General features: G+C 56.7%; 1 protein-coding gene across 2 annotated transcripts in view; it reads right to left on the bottom strand.

Moving 5' to 3' along the window:
* Positions 1 to 5,119: 5,119 nt before the first annotated feature.
* Positions 5,120 to 16,607, bottom strand: part of HMCN2 (hemicentin 2) — a 177,860-nt gene continuing 166,372 nt past the window's right edge. For both annotated transcript variants that reach the window (XM_010810510.4, XM_010810511.4), the window contains exons 88-98: positions 14,735 to 14,872; positions 14,494 to 14,615; positions 13,902 to 14,139; positions 13,706 to 13,768; positions 13,471 to 13,593; positions 12,684 to 12,818; positions 11,127 to 11,255; positions 10,255 to 10,581; positions 9,008 to 9,127; positions 8,079 to 8,205; positions 5,120 to 6,871 (exon numbers count right to left, since the gene is read on the bottom strand). In XM_010810510.4, the coding sequence (XP_010808812.1) occupies positions 6,526 to 6,871; positions 8,079 to 8,205; positions 9,008 to 9,127; positions 10,255 to 10,581; positions 11,127 to 11,255; positions 12,684 to 12,818; positions 13,471 to 13,593; positions 13,706 to 13,768; positions 13,902 to 14,139; positions 14,494 to 14,615; positions 14,735 to 14,872 (1,868 nt within the window). In that variant the 3' untranslated portion in view covers positions 5,120 to 6,525. The remainder of the gene's footprint in view (positions 6,872 to 8,078; positions 8,206 to 9,007; positions 9,128 to 10,254; positions 10,582 to 11,126; positions 11,256 to 12,683; positions 12,819 to 13,470; positions 13,594 to 13,705; positions 13,769 to 13,901; positions 14,140 to 14,493; positions 14,616 to 14,734; positions 14,873 to 16,607) is intronic.

Here is a 16,607-nt window from a genome sequence, read left to right as displayed (position 1 = left end):
GGTGGAAGTCTATTCTCAGGCAAATGCCCAAGTCTTTCATTTAGAGAAGAGTAATGCCTGACAGGTTGGGGCATCTCTGATGGGTGGTACAAAAGTCCTCATTTTCAACCGGAGTGCCAACAGATCCATCTTGACTCAGATGTCTGGGCATGTTTTATAGTTTTTAGTGTGTGGGTCTTGCTTCTTTCATTAAATTTGTTTCTAAGTATTTTAAGGTTTTTGATACTATTGTAAGTGATATTTAAAATTTTATTTTCCAATTGATTGTTGCTAATGTATAGAAATACAACTGATTTTTGTATATTGGATTTGCCTCCTGCAACCTTGCTAAATTTGCTGATTAATTTTGGTAGACTTTTGTAAATACCTTAGGGTTTTCTATGTGGACAATAATGTTGACTGTGAACAGAGACAGTTGTACTTCTCCCCTGTGTTATCTTTGTGCCTTTTTTTCTTGCTTTATTCCAACGGTGAGGACCCTAGTACAGTGTTGAATAGAATTGATCTGAGTTGATATCCTTCACTTGTTGATGATCTTTGGGGATCATTCAGTCATTCACCATTGAGTATGATGTTAGTTGTAGTTTTTTATTAGGTGAAGAAATTCACTTTTCTGTTTTTGTCATGAGTAGGTATTGAATTTTGTCAAATGTTTTTTTCTGCATCTATTGAGATGATCATATAATTTTCTCTTTATTCTGTAAATGTGGTAAATTACATTGATTTTCAGATGTTAAAGCAACCTTGCATTCCCCAAATAATTCTATTAATATCCCGATAAAGTTTATTTTTAAGAAAAAAAATACTAATGGATTAAAATGATTTCTAAAAAGACTCTGATGGTCCCCCATCCCTCTTAGGATAAAATCTAGCACCCTATACTTCCTTTTCTGCCCTCACCCACACACTCCAGCAACACTGGCCTGCTTTAGGTGTCTTCAATATACCAAGCTGTTCCTTGTCTTATTGTCTTTGCACACACACACTGTTCGTTGGGGCTGCTTCTCTGACCCTTCCCTTCCTCCCACCAGTTGGTCCCTTGTCATATGCCGCCTCTCACGCTGGTACCTAGTAGACACCTAAAGTCCCCAGTGACAAAATGCAGGAGCATGAGGGCTCTGATCTCTTCTCCCCCTCCCCACTGCTGGTTTTATTTTCCCCCCCAATATTTATTTATTTGTCTGGCTGCATCTGGTCTTAGCTGTGGCACTCAGATCTTCATTGCATCATGTGAGATCTTTCATTGTGGTGCACAGACTCTCTAGTTGTGACGCACAAACTCCTCTAGTTGTGACGCACAGACTCCTCTAGTTGTGACGCACAGACTCTCTAGTTGTGGCTCGGGTTCAGTAGCCTCACAGCATGTAGGATATTAGTGTCCCAACCAGGGATCAAAACCGAGTCCTCTGCATTGCCAGGTGGATTCTTAAGCCCTGGACCCCCAGCGCAGTCCCCTCACTGCTGTTGTCTTAGATCACCATCCCTTTGAACCTGTACCTCTGCAGGAGACACCTCACCTGTCTTCCTGCCTAGGCTCACTGCACCTTCCACATTGCAGCCAAGGTGGCTTTTCTAAGGGTCAGCTCTGACTGTTGAGGTCCATTGTCTGAACTCATGCTTAATGGCACGCTCAATGGACGTGATCTTGTTAAATCCCCCAAGAAGCTATGAAAACAGATGCAGCTTGTGACTGTAGAGTAGGTCCTTCTTGCCCCCCATCTCTCCTCTGAGATGGGAGAGCTCTGCATGTGCAGTTCATGGAGGGGCCTGAGTATGTAGAGACCCCAGCCCTGCACTCTGAGACGATCTCATGGTTGGCACCAGAAGCTACTTTGCTGCCGTCCGGATCTGGGCACTGGCCCCAGGAACAGGGAGTGCCCTCTGGGCTGGACCCCGGGTTGCCTGTCCCCGCCTAGAGGGAACACGGAGTCCGGAGTGGATTCTTGGAAAAGCTGCATCAGGGAGTTTAATGAGTGACCTGCAGGGCTGTTTTCCACCCCTGATGGTTTAGAACAGCCTCAGAGGTCAAGCAGCAGCAGGAGGCTGGGCAGCTGGATGTGGCTTTGGCCAATGGCAGCGGCAGCTGGAAAAGCAGAGTGGAAAACACCCCTCTGGGGCCAGCTGAGCTCCCTTGGGAGGCACCTCCTCCCCTTGGCGATCATTCTGCGGATGAGGGTGGAGTGGGAAGCACCGGACTCAGCATCACAGCCTGGATTCCAGGCCAAGTCTGCCCCTGGCTGGGGTAGACTTGGAGCAATCGCTCCCTCTCACCTGCCTCTGTTCCTGAGCTTCAGGGTAGGGGATAGGAGATGGGGGTGGGAGGAGGTCAACGGAACACACCCTGCTGTGGCAGCTCCTGCGGTCTGGAGCTGCTGATGTCTCTCCTCTTCATCCTGCTTCTGGCCAGCCCTCTCCTTCCCACCCGCCTTCCTCGGAGGCTGGAGGCAGGGGAGCCTGGAGGCTGCGCTGAGTCCTTCTCTTCCCCTGTGTGCTGTGTGAGCTTGGCCGAGTGGCTCACCTTCTCTGAGCCCCCCCTTCCCTCATCTGTGAAATAGACATACTACTTTTTTTTTTTTTTTCAATCTCTGGAGTTCCTGGGAGAATTAAATAAACTCAGGTCTATAGGGCACTGAACAGTCAACAAATACTTTGACAAACACGAAGGGCCGGTGTGAGTCTGGGGAGAGGAGGCGGGAGAGAGCAGCAGTTCTCACCACTCAATGCCACGTCCCCAGGATCGACCCTTTCATGAGCGGCAAAGTCCCTGACTCCATAAAACATTAACAGCTCAGCAAAGGGCAGGGCTTAAGTTGTGACCCGTGGCCCCTAGGGTTGCACAAAAAAAAGGTTGTTCAGTCCAAGGATAGTCTTTACAGGTGGGCCCTGGACAAAGCGGGTATGAGGAGGAACTGGGAAGCTCCTCCCTCCTTTCTTCCCTCATCCCTGGACTCTCTCACCAACCCGGCCTCAAATTCCACCATTGGCAACTTCTGTGCTTTAAGCCAGCAATTGGTAAACTATGGTTCCTATTTGTTCTCATGAAGCCTGCAGGCTAAGAATGGTTTTTGCATTTGTAAACAGCTTAAAAAAAAAAAAAAGACTGTTCTGTAACACATGAAAATTGCGTGAACTTTAAAACCTAGACAGTATATTAAAAAGCAGAGATGTTGCCAACAAAGGTCTGTCTAGTCAAAGCTATGTTTTTTTCCAATAGTCATGTATGGGTGTGAGAGTTGGACTATAAAGAAAGCTGAGCGCCCAAGAATGGATGCTTTTGAACTGTGGTGTTGGAGAAGACTCTTGAGAGTCCCTTGGACTGCAAGGAGCTAACCAGTCCATCCTAAAGGAAATCAGTCCTGAATATTCATTGGAAGGACTGATGCTGAAGCTGAAACTCCAATACTTTGGCCACCTGATGCGAAGAACTGATTCATTTGAAAAGACCCTGATGCTGGGAAAGACTGAAGGCAGGAGGAGAAGGGGACAACAGAGGATGAGATGGTTGGATGGCATCACTGAATGAATGAACATGAGTTTGGGTGGACTCCGGGAGTTGGTGATGGACAGGGAAGCCTAGCATGCTGCAGTCCATGGGGTCACAAAGAGTCAGACACGACTGAGCGACTGAACTGAACCGAAGTTAAAACACAAATGAAGTGTTATTGGAAGCCAGTCACTCCTTCTCTGTGTGTTGACTGTGACTGCATTTGCAGGGCAATGGCCAGGGGAGAAGTTTAATGTTTTCCCCAAAGCCAAAATGATTCACTATTTGGTCCTTTATAGAAGATGCTCACAGACCCCCAGTTCAAGAGAAAATGAAGGATTAGTTGCTCAGTTGTGTCTGACTCTTTGCGATCCCACAGACTGTGTATGCCAGGCTCCTCTGTACATGGAACTCTCCTGGCAAGAATACTGGAGTAGGTGGTATTCTTCTCCAGGGCATCTTCCCGACCAAGGGATCGAACCCAGGTCTCCTGCATTACAGGCCGATTCTTTACCATCTTCAGCCACCAGAGAAGCCTGGTTCAAAAGAAACAAACTTTGAAATTGGGAGTACCCTGGGGAAGATTCATTTGGGGCTGTTGGTGGGAGTCCCAATCTAACCACTAACCAGTCACCTATCAGGCAAGGGACTAGGCCCTGTTCCCTCCGAGTGTCCTTTTCTCCACCTATAAAATGCACGTAGAGACTCCTCTGTTCACCCCAGCCTGGCTGGAAGGGCTCTGTTTATGAAGTCTTATCTCCATACATCCCTTAGTGGGAAATAACTCTGCTTTTCTTGTTGCCCAGATGAGAGGCTGGGGGTGCTAAGGAGGAGGTCAGTGTCACACTGACCAAAGGGAGCTGGGACAAAGGACCAGAAGCACATGGAAGAGAAATGGCCTCTTTCTGCCAGAGGCTGTGTTTAGGGGCAGCTGGCACAGAGCGATCACTGAGGCAGGGGGCTGCGGGCAGCCCAGGCAGGAGGGCAGGGATGGGGGGAGCTCGAGGAACAGTATTGCTGGGCTTTTGACAAATCCTCTCCCAGCTTACTGGAGACAGGTCCATACAAACACAGACATTCCAATCGTGTCCCTCACCAGCTTACCCTGTCGAAGCCAAGACCCCTACAGGGGCCCCACAGGCCCCCAGAGTCTGCCTGACCCTCTTTGGTTTCTGATCATACTCCACAGCCCCCCACCCCTCCTCCCGCCGAGCTGCCGCATCCTTCTACCTGGGGTGGGGGGACACCCTGGTATTTGTCGTTCCCTCTGCCAGAATGCCCTTCTGCCGACTTCTGCACGGCTGTCTCCCTCACCTTCCTTGGGTCTCTGCTCCAATGCCACCTACTCAGTGAGGCCTACCCTGACGGCCTGTTAAAAATTGCCCCCTGAACCCCCACCGTCCCAGCTGAGTTCTTCTCCCCAGCACCCTCGCTAACTGACAAATACACGTTTCACTCACTTCCTTGCCGTCTATAAACCTTTGCCATGAGAACATAAGCTTCACGAGCACAGGAATTTTACGTTCACTGTCTGGCACATAAGTAGGACCTAATGACTCTCTAGTGGATGATGAAATGATCAAATGGCATTAATTCATTAAATACGTCGACTTAAAAGTATTTACAACCTAAAAGTTGAGAATTATGTTTTATTCAGTGGCAACCCTTGGGACTTCAAGCCTGGGAGGCAGCATCTCAAGTTAGCCTGAGAAAACTGCTTGGAGGAGGCGAGGGTAGGAGCCAGGTTATACAGAAGTTTTGCAACAGAGGGCAGGTATGCTGCTGCTGCTAAGTCGCTTCAGTCGTGTCCGACTCTGTGTGACCCCATAGACGGCAGCCCACTAGGCTCCTCTGTCCCTGGGATTCTCCAGGCAAGAATACTGGAGTGGGTTGCCATTTCCTTCTCCAATGCATGAAAGTGAAAAGTGAAAGTGAAGTCGCTCAGTCGTGCCCGACTCTTAGCGACCCCATGGACTGCAGCCCATCAGGGGGATGCCATTGCCTTATTACTGTTAAAGGAAACCAGATGTCCCAAGTTAAGGAATGGAGTGTTTTCTACGTATGGGAGGATGCAAGGCTCACTGAACTCAGTCCTTTCATAGGCACCTCAGCCACCCAGGGTCAGTTTCCTGTGCTTCCTTGGGGCTCGCCAGCTCACACTGGAGGGCTGCCATCGCTGATTGCGACATCCTTGTTTAATGATATGGCAGAAATATTCCATTCCTCAAATACAGTTAGCAATTATTTTTAATTAAGAATTACTCTTTGCTACCAGGGATAGCTGCTGTCTGTGTGATATATCTCCTTCTTCATTTAATTATCCCCACAGCCCTGGGTTGTGGGCACTCTCATATTTTCGTATTTTTGGCTGAGGACACTGCGCCCAGAAAGGTGCCAGGGCCACCCTATCCGTAAGGAGCCTGGGCTCCATTGACGGGGAGGGCCGTGTTAGCCCCATCTCACCAGGGGACTGAACCACCAGGACCTAAAGGGTGGTGGTCTCCCTCCCAAAGCCCCTCCTTACCAAAGCAACATAACTGGAGGAAGAAACCAAAGTGGTAAACACAGACGTTTTTATGGTTTCCATACACACACCCGGTTCAGGATGACAATGCCAGGTATGGGGGGTGACAGCGGCTGCGGCCCCCGCTCCCCTCAAGCATCTCAGGGCGCTGTGTCCCCGCCCGGGGTCCCCTGGGGCTTGCGGAAAGCCCGCAGAAGCCCGCCAGGCTTCATTTACCCAAGCCTGCCTGCTGTCTTCGCCACCTAAGGACAGCGTCTGTCACCTCCCTGCTGGGCTCCACCCCCACGGCGGAGGAAGCTAGGCGAGCTCGGATTCTCGCTGTCCTGGGGTCAAGGCTGCCGCGCCGAGGCGTGTTTGCTGAAGGTCTCGCTGACGCACGGGGACAGGAGAAGATGACGTCGCTTGCCACGGCTGGGTGGCATGGGCAAGGGCACCACCTGGGTGGCGGGGGAGCGGGGGCGGGGTCCAGTCCTCTCTGGCCCCCATCCCCGGAGGTCGCTGCCCCTGCCCGCGGCCCTCAGTAGGGGTAGGGGGACACGGCGATGAGCAGGACGAAGACGCTCTGGTGGCGCGGCGCTGCGGCGCGCACGGTGAGCCGGTAGAGGCCGGCGCGGGTGAGCGCGCGGCGGGTGTAGATGGCGCCATGTCCGGCGCGCAGCGGGCGCAGCGCGAAGGGGCTGCGCGGGTCGGGCTCGAGCACGCTGAGCTCCGTGCGGTTGGCGGGGATGCCGGCCTCGGAGAAGGCGGCCAGGCGGGCCACGTCGTGGAGGGCGCGCACGCCCAGGGGCAGCGGCAGCAGCTTGTACTGCAGCGTGGAGGGGCCGCCTGAACTGCAGTCCTGTGAGCAGCGCCGGAAGCACGTCCTGCGGGACAGACAGACCGACCGACTCCGGTTTGCCATCCGCGTGCCCGGCCGCCTGCATAAAGCAGACTCCACCCCCAACTCCCGCAGTTCAGCTGTGAGCTGCCCGACCACCACCTCGCGCGCCCCATGCCTCTACAAGCGTCACTGTCAGCCCATTTTACAGAGCAGCAAACTGAGGCCTCAGGAAGCCAGAGACCTGCCCTTTCCCACCCGAACAGGTCCCCCATCAGTGATAAGCCCTCTAGGCACTCCGGAACCCCAGAACTGGCTTTGGATTTGCAGCAGGGTAAGGGGGGCTTCTCTTGTAGCTCAGTTGGTAAAGAACCTGCCCGCAATGCGGGAGACCAGGGTTTGATCCCTGGCTGGGGAATATCCCCTGGAGAAGAAAATGGCAACCCACTCCAGTATTCTTGTCTAGAGAAACCCATGGACAGAGGAGCCTGGTGGGCTACGGTCCATGGGCTCGCAAGGAGTTGGACACGACTTAGCAACTAAACCATCACCACCACCAAGGGGGTTCAACCTTGCCAAGGGTGCCCCCCTCCCCCCACCACCGGCTCCAAGCCTCAGCCTAGGCTTCGTGATTAATAGAGCCCCCGGCAGGTCGCCACCCAAAATCCTTGCCCTGACAGCTGCATCTCTTGCCAGCCAAGGTCCCTTCGTCTGTGCATCTTTATGAGTATCTGTAGCCACAGTGAGAGACCTGGAGGAAATGTGTTTTGTGTTTGTGTGGCTGTGTGTGAGTCCTCAGGTTTTGCCTGTGGTTCTGGGTGGAGTTTATGCGCCTGCGCGTGTGTTCCTGTGTCCGCTTTCCTGAATGGACTCACGTGTTCCCATGTGTCCCTGTGTGTCCATCCCCCAGCACCCCTGCCTCCCAGTTGTCTCCCGGCTCTGGCCTCTCCCTGCGCTCCGCGCTTAGCGGTTGCAGCGCTGTGCAGGAAACGATAACCGTTCAAGTGAGTTCACATCCCAAATAGCTGCAGGAAAAGTGCTTTCCTTGATGGCATGTTGCCCTTGAGCTCAGGAGCCCCGCCCAGGAGTTCTGGCAGGGTTGACCCTCTGGCCCTTCGAGGGCCTCTGGCCCGAGACAGGGCCTTCCTGGAGAAGGAGGAGTCGGGCTCTCCAGGAGCCAGAGTGTCCCGCTGCCCAGCTCTTGGCAGACCATCTGCCCCCACCCCCCAACCCCCAACCAGCTCAGCCCTTACCCGGGGCTGGAGCCCTGCCGGTAGGTGGCGGGACACGGCGTGTCCACACACTGGTAGCTGCCACGGGTGTTGAAGCACATCTGGCTGGGCCCACACTCGATGCCGTCCTCCTCACACTCGTTGATGTCTGGGCAGGCAGGTGGGTGAGGAGAGCAGGGTGAAGACATGGGGCAAAGGGGAAAGAGCCCAAGGCAGGAGCCAGGGAGGCGTGGAGGGGAGGGGTGGGTTAGGTGGGAAAGCGATGCCCTCAGAGGACAGCAAGGTGGGCAGCCCCTTGCCTGGTCCCCAGCTGACACTGTGACAGCCCAGCTGGCAGGCCCCTGGCACCTCCCCTTCTCCCCAGGTGGGCACTCTGGGGACCGCTGAGCCTGGAACTGGCGTAAAGAGGCTGAGGGAGACAACTGCCTTAGGACCCCGAGAGGCCACGGCCGGTGATCCTTCTCTGCCCCCCATCCCCGTGGGAGCCCCACCCTCTCAGAGGCCATTCGGTGACCCCCACAATAGAGTGAGGCATGAAGACTAGAAGCAGAAGCTTGACCCACTGCAGAGCACCTTAGGGGAAATGTGCTGGCCTAGGGCTTAGAGGGCTTCCCTTCTACTCCCAGCAGCCGCCGCCTTGCTGAGCATTGGCTCTGCGGCCACCCTCCTCATCCAGACATTTATTGGAGGGGCCGTGTGAGCCCCACCTCGCCAGGAGGCCGAGACACAGAGAGGTGAAGCGAGTTGTCCAGGGACACACGCCCAGCTATGTTCAGAGCCTGTCCACAACAATTTCTTAGCTCCCGCTGGGATTGTGGGTGCTGCTCTGGCTCTGGCCACCTGGGTGGGGGAGGGCAGCACGTACCCCCTCCCTGCCCCTCCGTCACAGGAGATGGTTGAGAGGGGACTGGAGAGAGCAGACTGGGTGAGAGACGCCCCTTCCTGCTCACCCTGGCAGTTCTTCCCGCTGGGGAGGAGGCGGTAGCCTGCAGGGCAGAGGCACTGGTAGCTGCCCTCTGTGTTTCGGCAGGCATGTTGGCACAGGTTTCTCACGCGGCACTCGTCCAGGTCTGGCCCCGGGGCAGGGTAGGGGTTGCGAGCAGAGAAACACTGAGTCACAAATGCCCAGGTGGCCGCACGCCTGCCCATCGCCAGGCTCGGGACAAGTCAGGGAGATCCCCTGCTTAGGCACCAGGGATTTCTCCCTGCCATGCCCCTTTCCTGGTGGCCCAGACAGTAAAGCGTCCGCTTACAGTGCGGGAGACCCAGGTTCAGTCCCTGGGTCCAGAAGATCTCCTGGAGAAGGAAATGGCAACCTACTCCAGTATTCTTGCCTGGAAAGTCCCATGGATGGAGGAGCCTGGTAGACTACAGTCCATGGGATTCCAAAGAGTCGGACATGACTAAGCGACTTCACTTTCATGCCCCACCCAACCCTGGATGGGGAGGTTGGGAGAGTCCCTGGGCTCCATGTGCACCAAGCCATGGGGTGGGTGTCGGGGGCAGATAGCGCTCCCAGGACAGACGGTTCTGTCCAGGCAGTGATGCTGAAATACACCTGCCTTCTATGCCTTCCCCTGTCTGCAGCCCAGCGCCAACCTGCCTCCACACAAGGGCCCTCGACCCGCATGACTCTGTAGCACTCCCCAGTCCCTGTTGACCTTCTCAGGTCAACCTGGACCATTCTCCTTCCCTCCCTGACCGCTTCACCTCTGCGCACCGGAGGAGAGTTCCTCCAAGTGGGTTCCTGGGAACACTTGCCTTCCCTCTGGGTAATGCGAACGTGAAAGTCACTCAGTCGTGTCTGACTCTTTGCGACCCCATGGACTGTATAGAAATTCTCCAGGCTGGAATACTGGAGTGGGTAGCCTTTCCCTTCTCCAGGGGATCTTCCCAACCCAGGGGTCGAACCCAGGTCTCCTATATTGCAGGCAGATTCTTTACCGGCTGAGCCACAAGCGGTAAAGAAGTCCTGCAGTCAACGGTTTGGAAAACACTCCACCCACTTTGGAAGCCCCCTGCCCACTGGCACAGCCGGGGTTCCGAGAAACCATGTAGTGAGGAGGCAGCCGTCTGCCTGCATCGCCATCCTACTTGCCTGCACCCTGGGTTTCTGAACACGGGCGTGGTGCCCACACGCCCAGCCCGGGGGCCTGAGTCAGCACAGCGGGGTGTGTCCCGCCGGGTTCATTCTTACCTGTGCAGACGCCGTTCTGCCGGATGAAGCCGGGCGGGCACCAGGCCCGGCCCATGCTCAGGGCTCTGGGGCCCGGTCGGAGGGAGACCCAGGCGTGGTAGGACCCTCTGGGCTTGGGGCCACGGGCCTGCAGCCAGGCCACCAGGGGGTCCCGGTGGCTGACGTGGCTGACGGTGGTCACGTTTGGTCCACTGCGCTCCAGTGGGGTGCAAGTCTTGCCATCGCGGAGGAGAGTCTGGCCCGGCGGGCACAGGCAGCGGTAGCCGCCCTGGAGGTTGTGGCACTGGTAGGCACAGGGCCCGGGCAGCTGCAGGCACTCGTTGATATCTGGAGGGGAGCAGGGCCAGGCCAGGCGCCCAGGCGGCTCAGAGTTGTGCTGCTCCGCCTGGCTCTGGCCATCTCTCTTGCCCTCCAGCCTTTCCCAGAATCCAGCTGCCTCGACCCCTGCACACCAGCCTGCCACCAAGCCCTCCCTCTCCGCACCCCCAACCTCCTCTCCCCTTCCAGGATCTAGTGCTCCAAGAGGTTCCCATGTCCCCCAGCCCCGAGCCCCAGACCCCACGGTCCCTCAATGGGTCCCTCAACACTCCTCCCTTCGGCCCCCAGGCTCATTCTTGGCAAAGCTTCTCTGAGACCCACCCGCCTCTCACCACCCTCCTCCCCCTCCTAGGCCCCCAGGGAAGGTGACCTTGCTGGGCAGGGGGTAGGAAACAGCAGGCGAAGCACAGATCAGGCGTGTGCTGGTTGCACACTTGGTTTTGGCTCCTATTTCTATTCACTGAACTCAAGTGTCATCCTTGTTATGACGGCTCCCTGCCTGTGAGCTGGGGGTGCCGACCAGGGTCCCAGCGAGGGGGTGGCTCTCCCCGTACCTAGGCAGGGCAGGCCGGGGTCCTGGACCTGGTAGCCCCTGGGGCAGCCGCAGCGGTGCCCGCCTGGGATGTTCTCACAAGTCTGGTTGTAGTGACACTCATCTGTCTGCTCCAGACACTCGTCCACATCTGGAAAGGAAGGAGCAAGGGTGGGCCGGGTTGTGGGGCAGGGGGATGGTTGCTGAGCCCAGAGCCCCTCTCCCAGGACACATCACGCCTCTTAACATCTGGGCCTCATCCCTGTCTCCTTCTTCAACTTCAGTGCCAGCTGGTGGAATGCCAGCCTTTGCAACCACTACGTTTAATTATACCAGGTTTGGAGGGTAAGAAGGGTCTGGGTTCAAAGGAAGGAAGGGGCTTAAAAGGTGAGCTTTGGAGGCACGGGGCTTCCCTGGTGGCTCCGACAGTGAAGAATCTGCCTGCAATGCAGGAGACCCAGGTTCCATCCCTGGGTAGGGAAGATCCCCTGGAGAAAGTGATGGCAACCCACTCCAGTATTTTCACCTGGGAAATCCCATTGCCTGGTGGGCTGGCTACAGTCCATGGGGGTCATAAAGAGTCAGACACGACTGAGTGGCTTAACGCTTTTGGACGCAGAGCCCCAAGTTTGGACTGAACTCTGCCATGTTTCTTGATCCTTGAGTCAGGAACATCCCTTCCCTGAGCCTCAGTTTCCTCATCTGTAAAAAGGGGTCACAACAGGACTGTTTCATGGAGTCACGGGGAGAAAACTGGCTCATGCACATGAAGGGTTTAGGACCCTGGTGTATGGGCAGAGCTCAAAATATGGTGAGAAAGAAGGAAGGGAGTGCAGGAAGAAGACAGGAGGCAGAGGAGTCCTACGAACAGTCACCGAAATGGAGTGACTCCCTCTTCTGAGTCCAAACTGATCATACTCTCCCCACTCACCGATGGCCTCTCTCGGAGAAACCAGAAAGAAAGTGAAGTCGTTCAGTCGTGTCTGACTCCGCGGCCCCATGGACTGTAGGCCCCATTTTCCAGGCAAGGGTACTGGAGTGGGTTGCCATTTCCTTCTCCAGGGGATCTTCCTGACCCAGGGTTGAACCTGGGTCTCCAGCATTGCAGGCAGATGCGTTTACCGTCTGAGCCACCAGGGAAGCCCAAGGACCCAGCATTATGAAAGCCTAGAATGCTAGGGCAGGAAGGACCCTAGAAGTCACATATCCAGGGCTGGCACCTAGGTTTCATCTCGAAGGGCAGCTGCAGTAGTCACTGAAGCTGGAGAAGCTGTGTTAAGGATGCAGAGGCTGGACCACGACCCATGAGGGGAGATGGTAGCAGAGGTAGCCTGTGTTTGCCATCCCTGACCTGCCCGCTCTTTGTCAGGCAGACAAACCTGGGGCCCAGAAAGGAGAAGGGTACTTGCCAAGGGTACGCGGACCTCCTGTGCCCAGCTCAGGCTTCCTCCCCAGCCTCCCTGGGCTCCAGCTTCCCTGAAGCCCCAGCGTCCCAGTGACACACGACAGGCCCTCTGCTGCGCCCTGGCAACGACTGGGCTCCCAGGAGCAGGACAGTTCAGCCCCCCGGCCTTATCACCTTCACAACTGGCTCCATCGGCGGCCACCCGGAAGCCAGGCCTGCAGTCGGGCAGGCAGTGGTAGGACCCCAGCAGGTTCACGCAGCGCTGATCCTCTTGGCAGAGGTCGGCCTCCCACGCACACTCGTCCACATCTGGGGGCGGGGGGCGCATGAACGCTTGTCCCCAGGCCCAGCCCACCCACACAGGCTTTGTCCCCCCGGGCCCAGACGCCCCTGGCACGAGGGTCCCCGCCCCTCCTGCTAGCACTGGCCATCATCTCAACACCCCTGGGAGCACAGAGCCCACCCCAAGGGGCCCTGGGCCTTGGCCTGGGGCGTCTGAAGTGAGGCTGCAGACAGTGCCCTTTGGGTGCCCCAAAGCAGACACCCGGCAGTGCCAGGCCCCACTGGTGGGATAGAAGACACAGGCGGGGCATCAGTGTCTAGACCGCAGCTCACGGTCAGCTTTGTCATCCAGCAACTTCGATAAGAGGGGGGCAAGTAGAACAAGAGGGAACAGGTGGGTGCCAGCTCACTTCCAGTTGACCAGAAATGCCTGCTGAGGGCCAGGAAGGCTTCTCAGGGCATGTATATCTTTGAGGAACCCCTTCACCCCCAAGTACTTGAGCCTCCCTGCTCCGAGGCCCTCAAAACAGCAAGTTCTCTGTGATAAGAGGGCATTGGAACCCCTCAGCTCACGTTCCCTGAGGGGTGTGCCCCCTGGCCCAGGGTCCAAGCCCGGAATCTCCCTGCGCGCATCTGGGCCAGGTCCCCAGCGAGCCTCTTCCCCTCGGGGGCCGCTCACCTCTGCAGGTCCTTTCGTCCCTGGCCAGGGCGAAGCCAACCGGGCAGGAGCAGGAGAAGCGGCCAGGTGCATTGTGGCAGGAGTGGGAGCAGGGCCGGGGGCTGTCGGAGCACTCGTCCCTGTCTGCGGGGAGGGGAGGGGTCTGACGGTCCGTGCTCCCAGGCCCTCCCGCCAGCTTGCCCCTCCTAGGCCAGGAGACCTCCCTCGTCCGTGCCAGGGAGGGGAGGGTGCTCACCCACACAGAACTCTCCCTGGGCGTCCAGCTCAAAGCCCTCCGGGCAGCCAACCTCATTCTCTTCTGCAAGGCAAAGGGGACAGGCCTTGAGTTCACGTGGGCCCCAGGGCCCAAGGGGCCTGGTGAGAGATGGCCCAGGCTCATCTGGGGGCCCTGGCTGGGGCCGTGGGAGCTGGGGAGACTGACAGGGCCTCACCAGCTTGCAGAGCCGTGGAGAGCTGGAAGTGCAGGGCCTCGGCCTCGGGGTCGAAGGCCGAGCTGATAGCGGAGGCCCGCAGGTGCTGCACCAGCTGGGGCTGGGGGCCCTGGGCCGCGCTGTACCGGATGCTGTGGTTGCAGCGCAGGAACGAGCGGAGGCTATCCTGCAGGAAGCTCTGCGTGGAGCCCACGAAGAGCCGGCCGGGCCCCGTCTGCACATACCGCTCCTGGAAGTCCTGGGCGGGGTGGGGGGTGGGGGGACAAGGACATCAGGGTACCAACTTCCAAGGGGTGAGGGACCCTCAGTCCCCAACTGGGGGGCGTGGGCCTTTCAGCTCTGCTTCCAACCAGCTGGGCTCCCTCTGGCTCTCGGGGAAGCTGGACCCAGAGCATCTTCCCACTGGGGGGCTGGTCCTCCCCTAAGTCCAGCCAGGCCAGGCTCAGCCCCTGCTGGGGGTCCAGGAAGGAAAGTGGCTTGGCTGCTTGTGGGTGACAGTGGTGGGGGTGAGGGGCATAGGGACAGGACCTCCCACTCTCTCTCACCCACCCCACCTGCACACCCCAGGGCTCGCCCCGCTCCCCCCTACAACCTGCACTTGCAGATCTGCATCCGCTAGGCTCTCGGGGACGATGCCATTGACCACCACATCGAGGAGCAGGAGGCCGTTGGGATCCAGGCCCCGGGCCACCTGGGTCATAGTGAGCAGCTCCCCTGCAACCCACCCAACCCCCCAAGGCTGGAGTCACCGTGGGGGAGAGGCCCAGGGCTCAGACCTCAGCCCCACCCGGCCCACCTCCGGGAAGACCACCCCCACCCAGCCCCCCGCTTACCTGTGGCAAATTCCACATGTGACTCCTGCTGGAAGCTGCCACCCGTCAGGGAGTGGCCGTTAAGGGCGTCTCCACTCTCTCCAGCCAGGGCCCAGTAGATGGGGGCGATGGTGACCACGAGCACCCGCATCAGAGGCCCTGGATGGGGGTGGACACACAGGCTGGATCCTAAGGGCAGCTGCTCTCCCGCTCAAGGTCTCTCTGTGGCTCCCTATTGCCCCAGTAGGAGAGATCGGTCCCTTCCCCCAACCGCCCAGGCCCAGCTTTGTGATTACCTGGGCCAGAACCTGGGAAGTGGTGAAGACAATATCTACTACATGGACTAATTGTGAAAATTAGCAAAATATATTTATGCAGAGAAGTCTATTTAGTATTCAATTGAATTCAATAAATACTCAGGGCTACTGGGTCACCACAGAGCCCAGAACAGTATAGACCATCACTGTATACATGCCGGACCAAGTTGAAAATTAACCAGGTCTCCTAACTTGTAGACACCTTCCATAAGAGCCTGGGAGACACAGGATTTTTCTAAACCACTGACTTGGAAAAAGGAGCCAAAAAAAAAAAAATTCCTGGACAAGGATTCACAGATCTCTTATGAAGCTCAGCCTCCTCTTGGGGCAGGAGGGATCTGGGACTGGGGGAAGGGGGAACCCTGCTGGCTTAGGGCCAGGGATGGTCCAGCTTCTCGGCCAAACTGCTGGCTCAGAAGAGGCGCAAGAGGGCTGATGTTCACGGGAGCTAGCTGGACCCCCCTGCCTGGGAGCAGAACCTTCTTGGCCTCTTTGTCTCTGCTTCCACTAAACAGAGCCTGAGCGCCTGGCCTGGAGCCAGAGGCTTCTCCATAGCTCCTGCTCCTGCAGCTGGAAGAAAAGCAGCTGCATCTGGGCTGTGTCTCACTCGCTCTCTACTGACAGCAAGCAGCCTGGAGTGACCCCCTGCAGCTCCGCCCTATTCCCCCCAGCCAGGGCTGACACAGTCTGTGGTCAAGGGCAGTGCTGGAGGGGCTGCTTGTAGCAAAACCCCTTTCAGCACGACCCTCTCCCCGCTCTGGACCCCCATGAGGGGATGTAGGAGCCCCTGGGCTGGGTGAGATGGTAGGGTCTGTTACAGCAGCGTTTATAATGTCTCTCCAGAACATTCCATCTGCGTGCATGTGTGCTAAGTTGCTTTAGTCATGTCCCACTCTTTGTGACCCTATGGACTGTAACCCGCCAGCCTCCCCTGTCTGTGGGATTTCCCAGGCAAGAATGCTGGAGTGGGTTGCCATGCCCTCCTCCAGGGGATCTTCCCGACCCAGGGATAGAACCTGCGTCTCTTACATCTCCTGCACTGGAAGGTGGGGTCTTCGCACTAGCACCACCTGGGAAGCCCATCTGCTTAGAACACACCACTTTATGAATCTGTTTGTGAGTGGACATTTCTTGATTCTCCAGGCCTTCTAGATAATTTTATTCTCTACGTTCCCCATGTCTGTCCCCTCCATCCTGAATCCCTCACTTCTTACTGATGATCCCTCGGCTTCCCTGGCAGCTCTTGCCTTAACAGTGGAGAAAACCTCCCACGGCAATCAATGGGGGCAAAAAGGCACGATCTGACCCTGCATTCATATAAACCTGGTCATTTCACACTCTGTCAGGCTGATTTTTTAAAAAAATATATCTGGCTGCTCCAGGTCTTAGTTGCAGCATCCAGGATCTAGTTCCCTGACCAGGGATCCAACCCCGGCCCCCTGCATTGGGGGCGTAGAGTGTTAGCCACTCTTGCCTGGGCCACCAGGCAAGTCCCCCTTGGGCTGATTTTAAATGCAGTTTATTTTGTTTGGTTGGGGGCTGTGGGGTGGGAAGGAAGTGGTCCCCACCTCCACCTA

The sequence above is a fragment of the Bos taurus genome, chromosome 11 (genome assembly GCF_002263795.3).
Source record: "Bos taurus isolate L1 Dominette 01449 registration number 42190680 breed Hereford chromosome 11, ARS-UCD2.0, whole genome shotgun sequence".
Lineage (NCBI taxonomy): Eukaryota > Metazoa > Chordata > Mammalia > Artiodactyla > Bovidae > Bos > Bos taurus.
The sequence above is the reverse complement of the archived record's forward strand: the minus strand, read 5'-3'. Positions and strand labels throughout refer to the sequence as shown.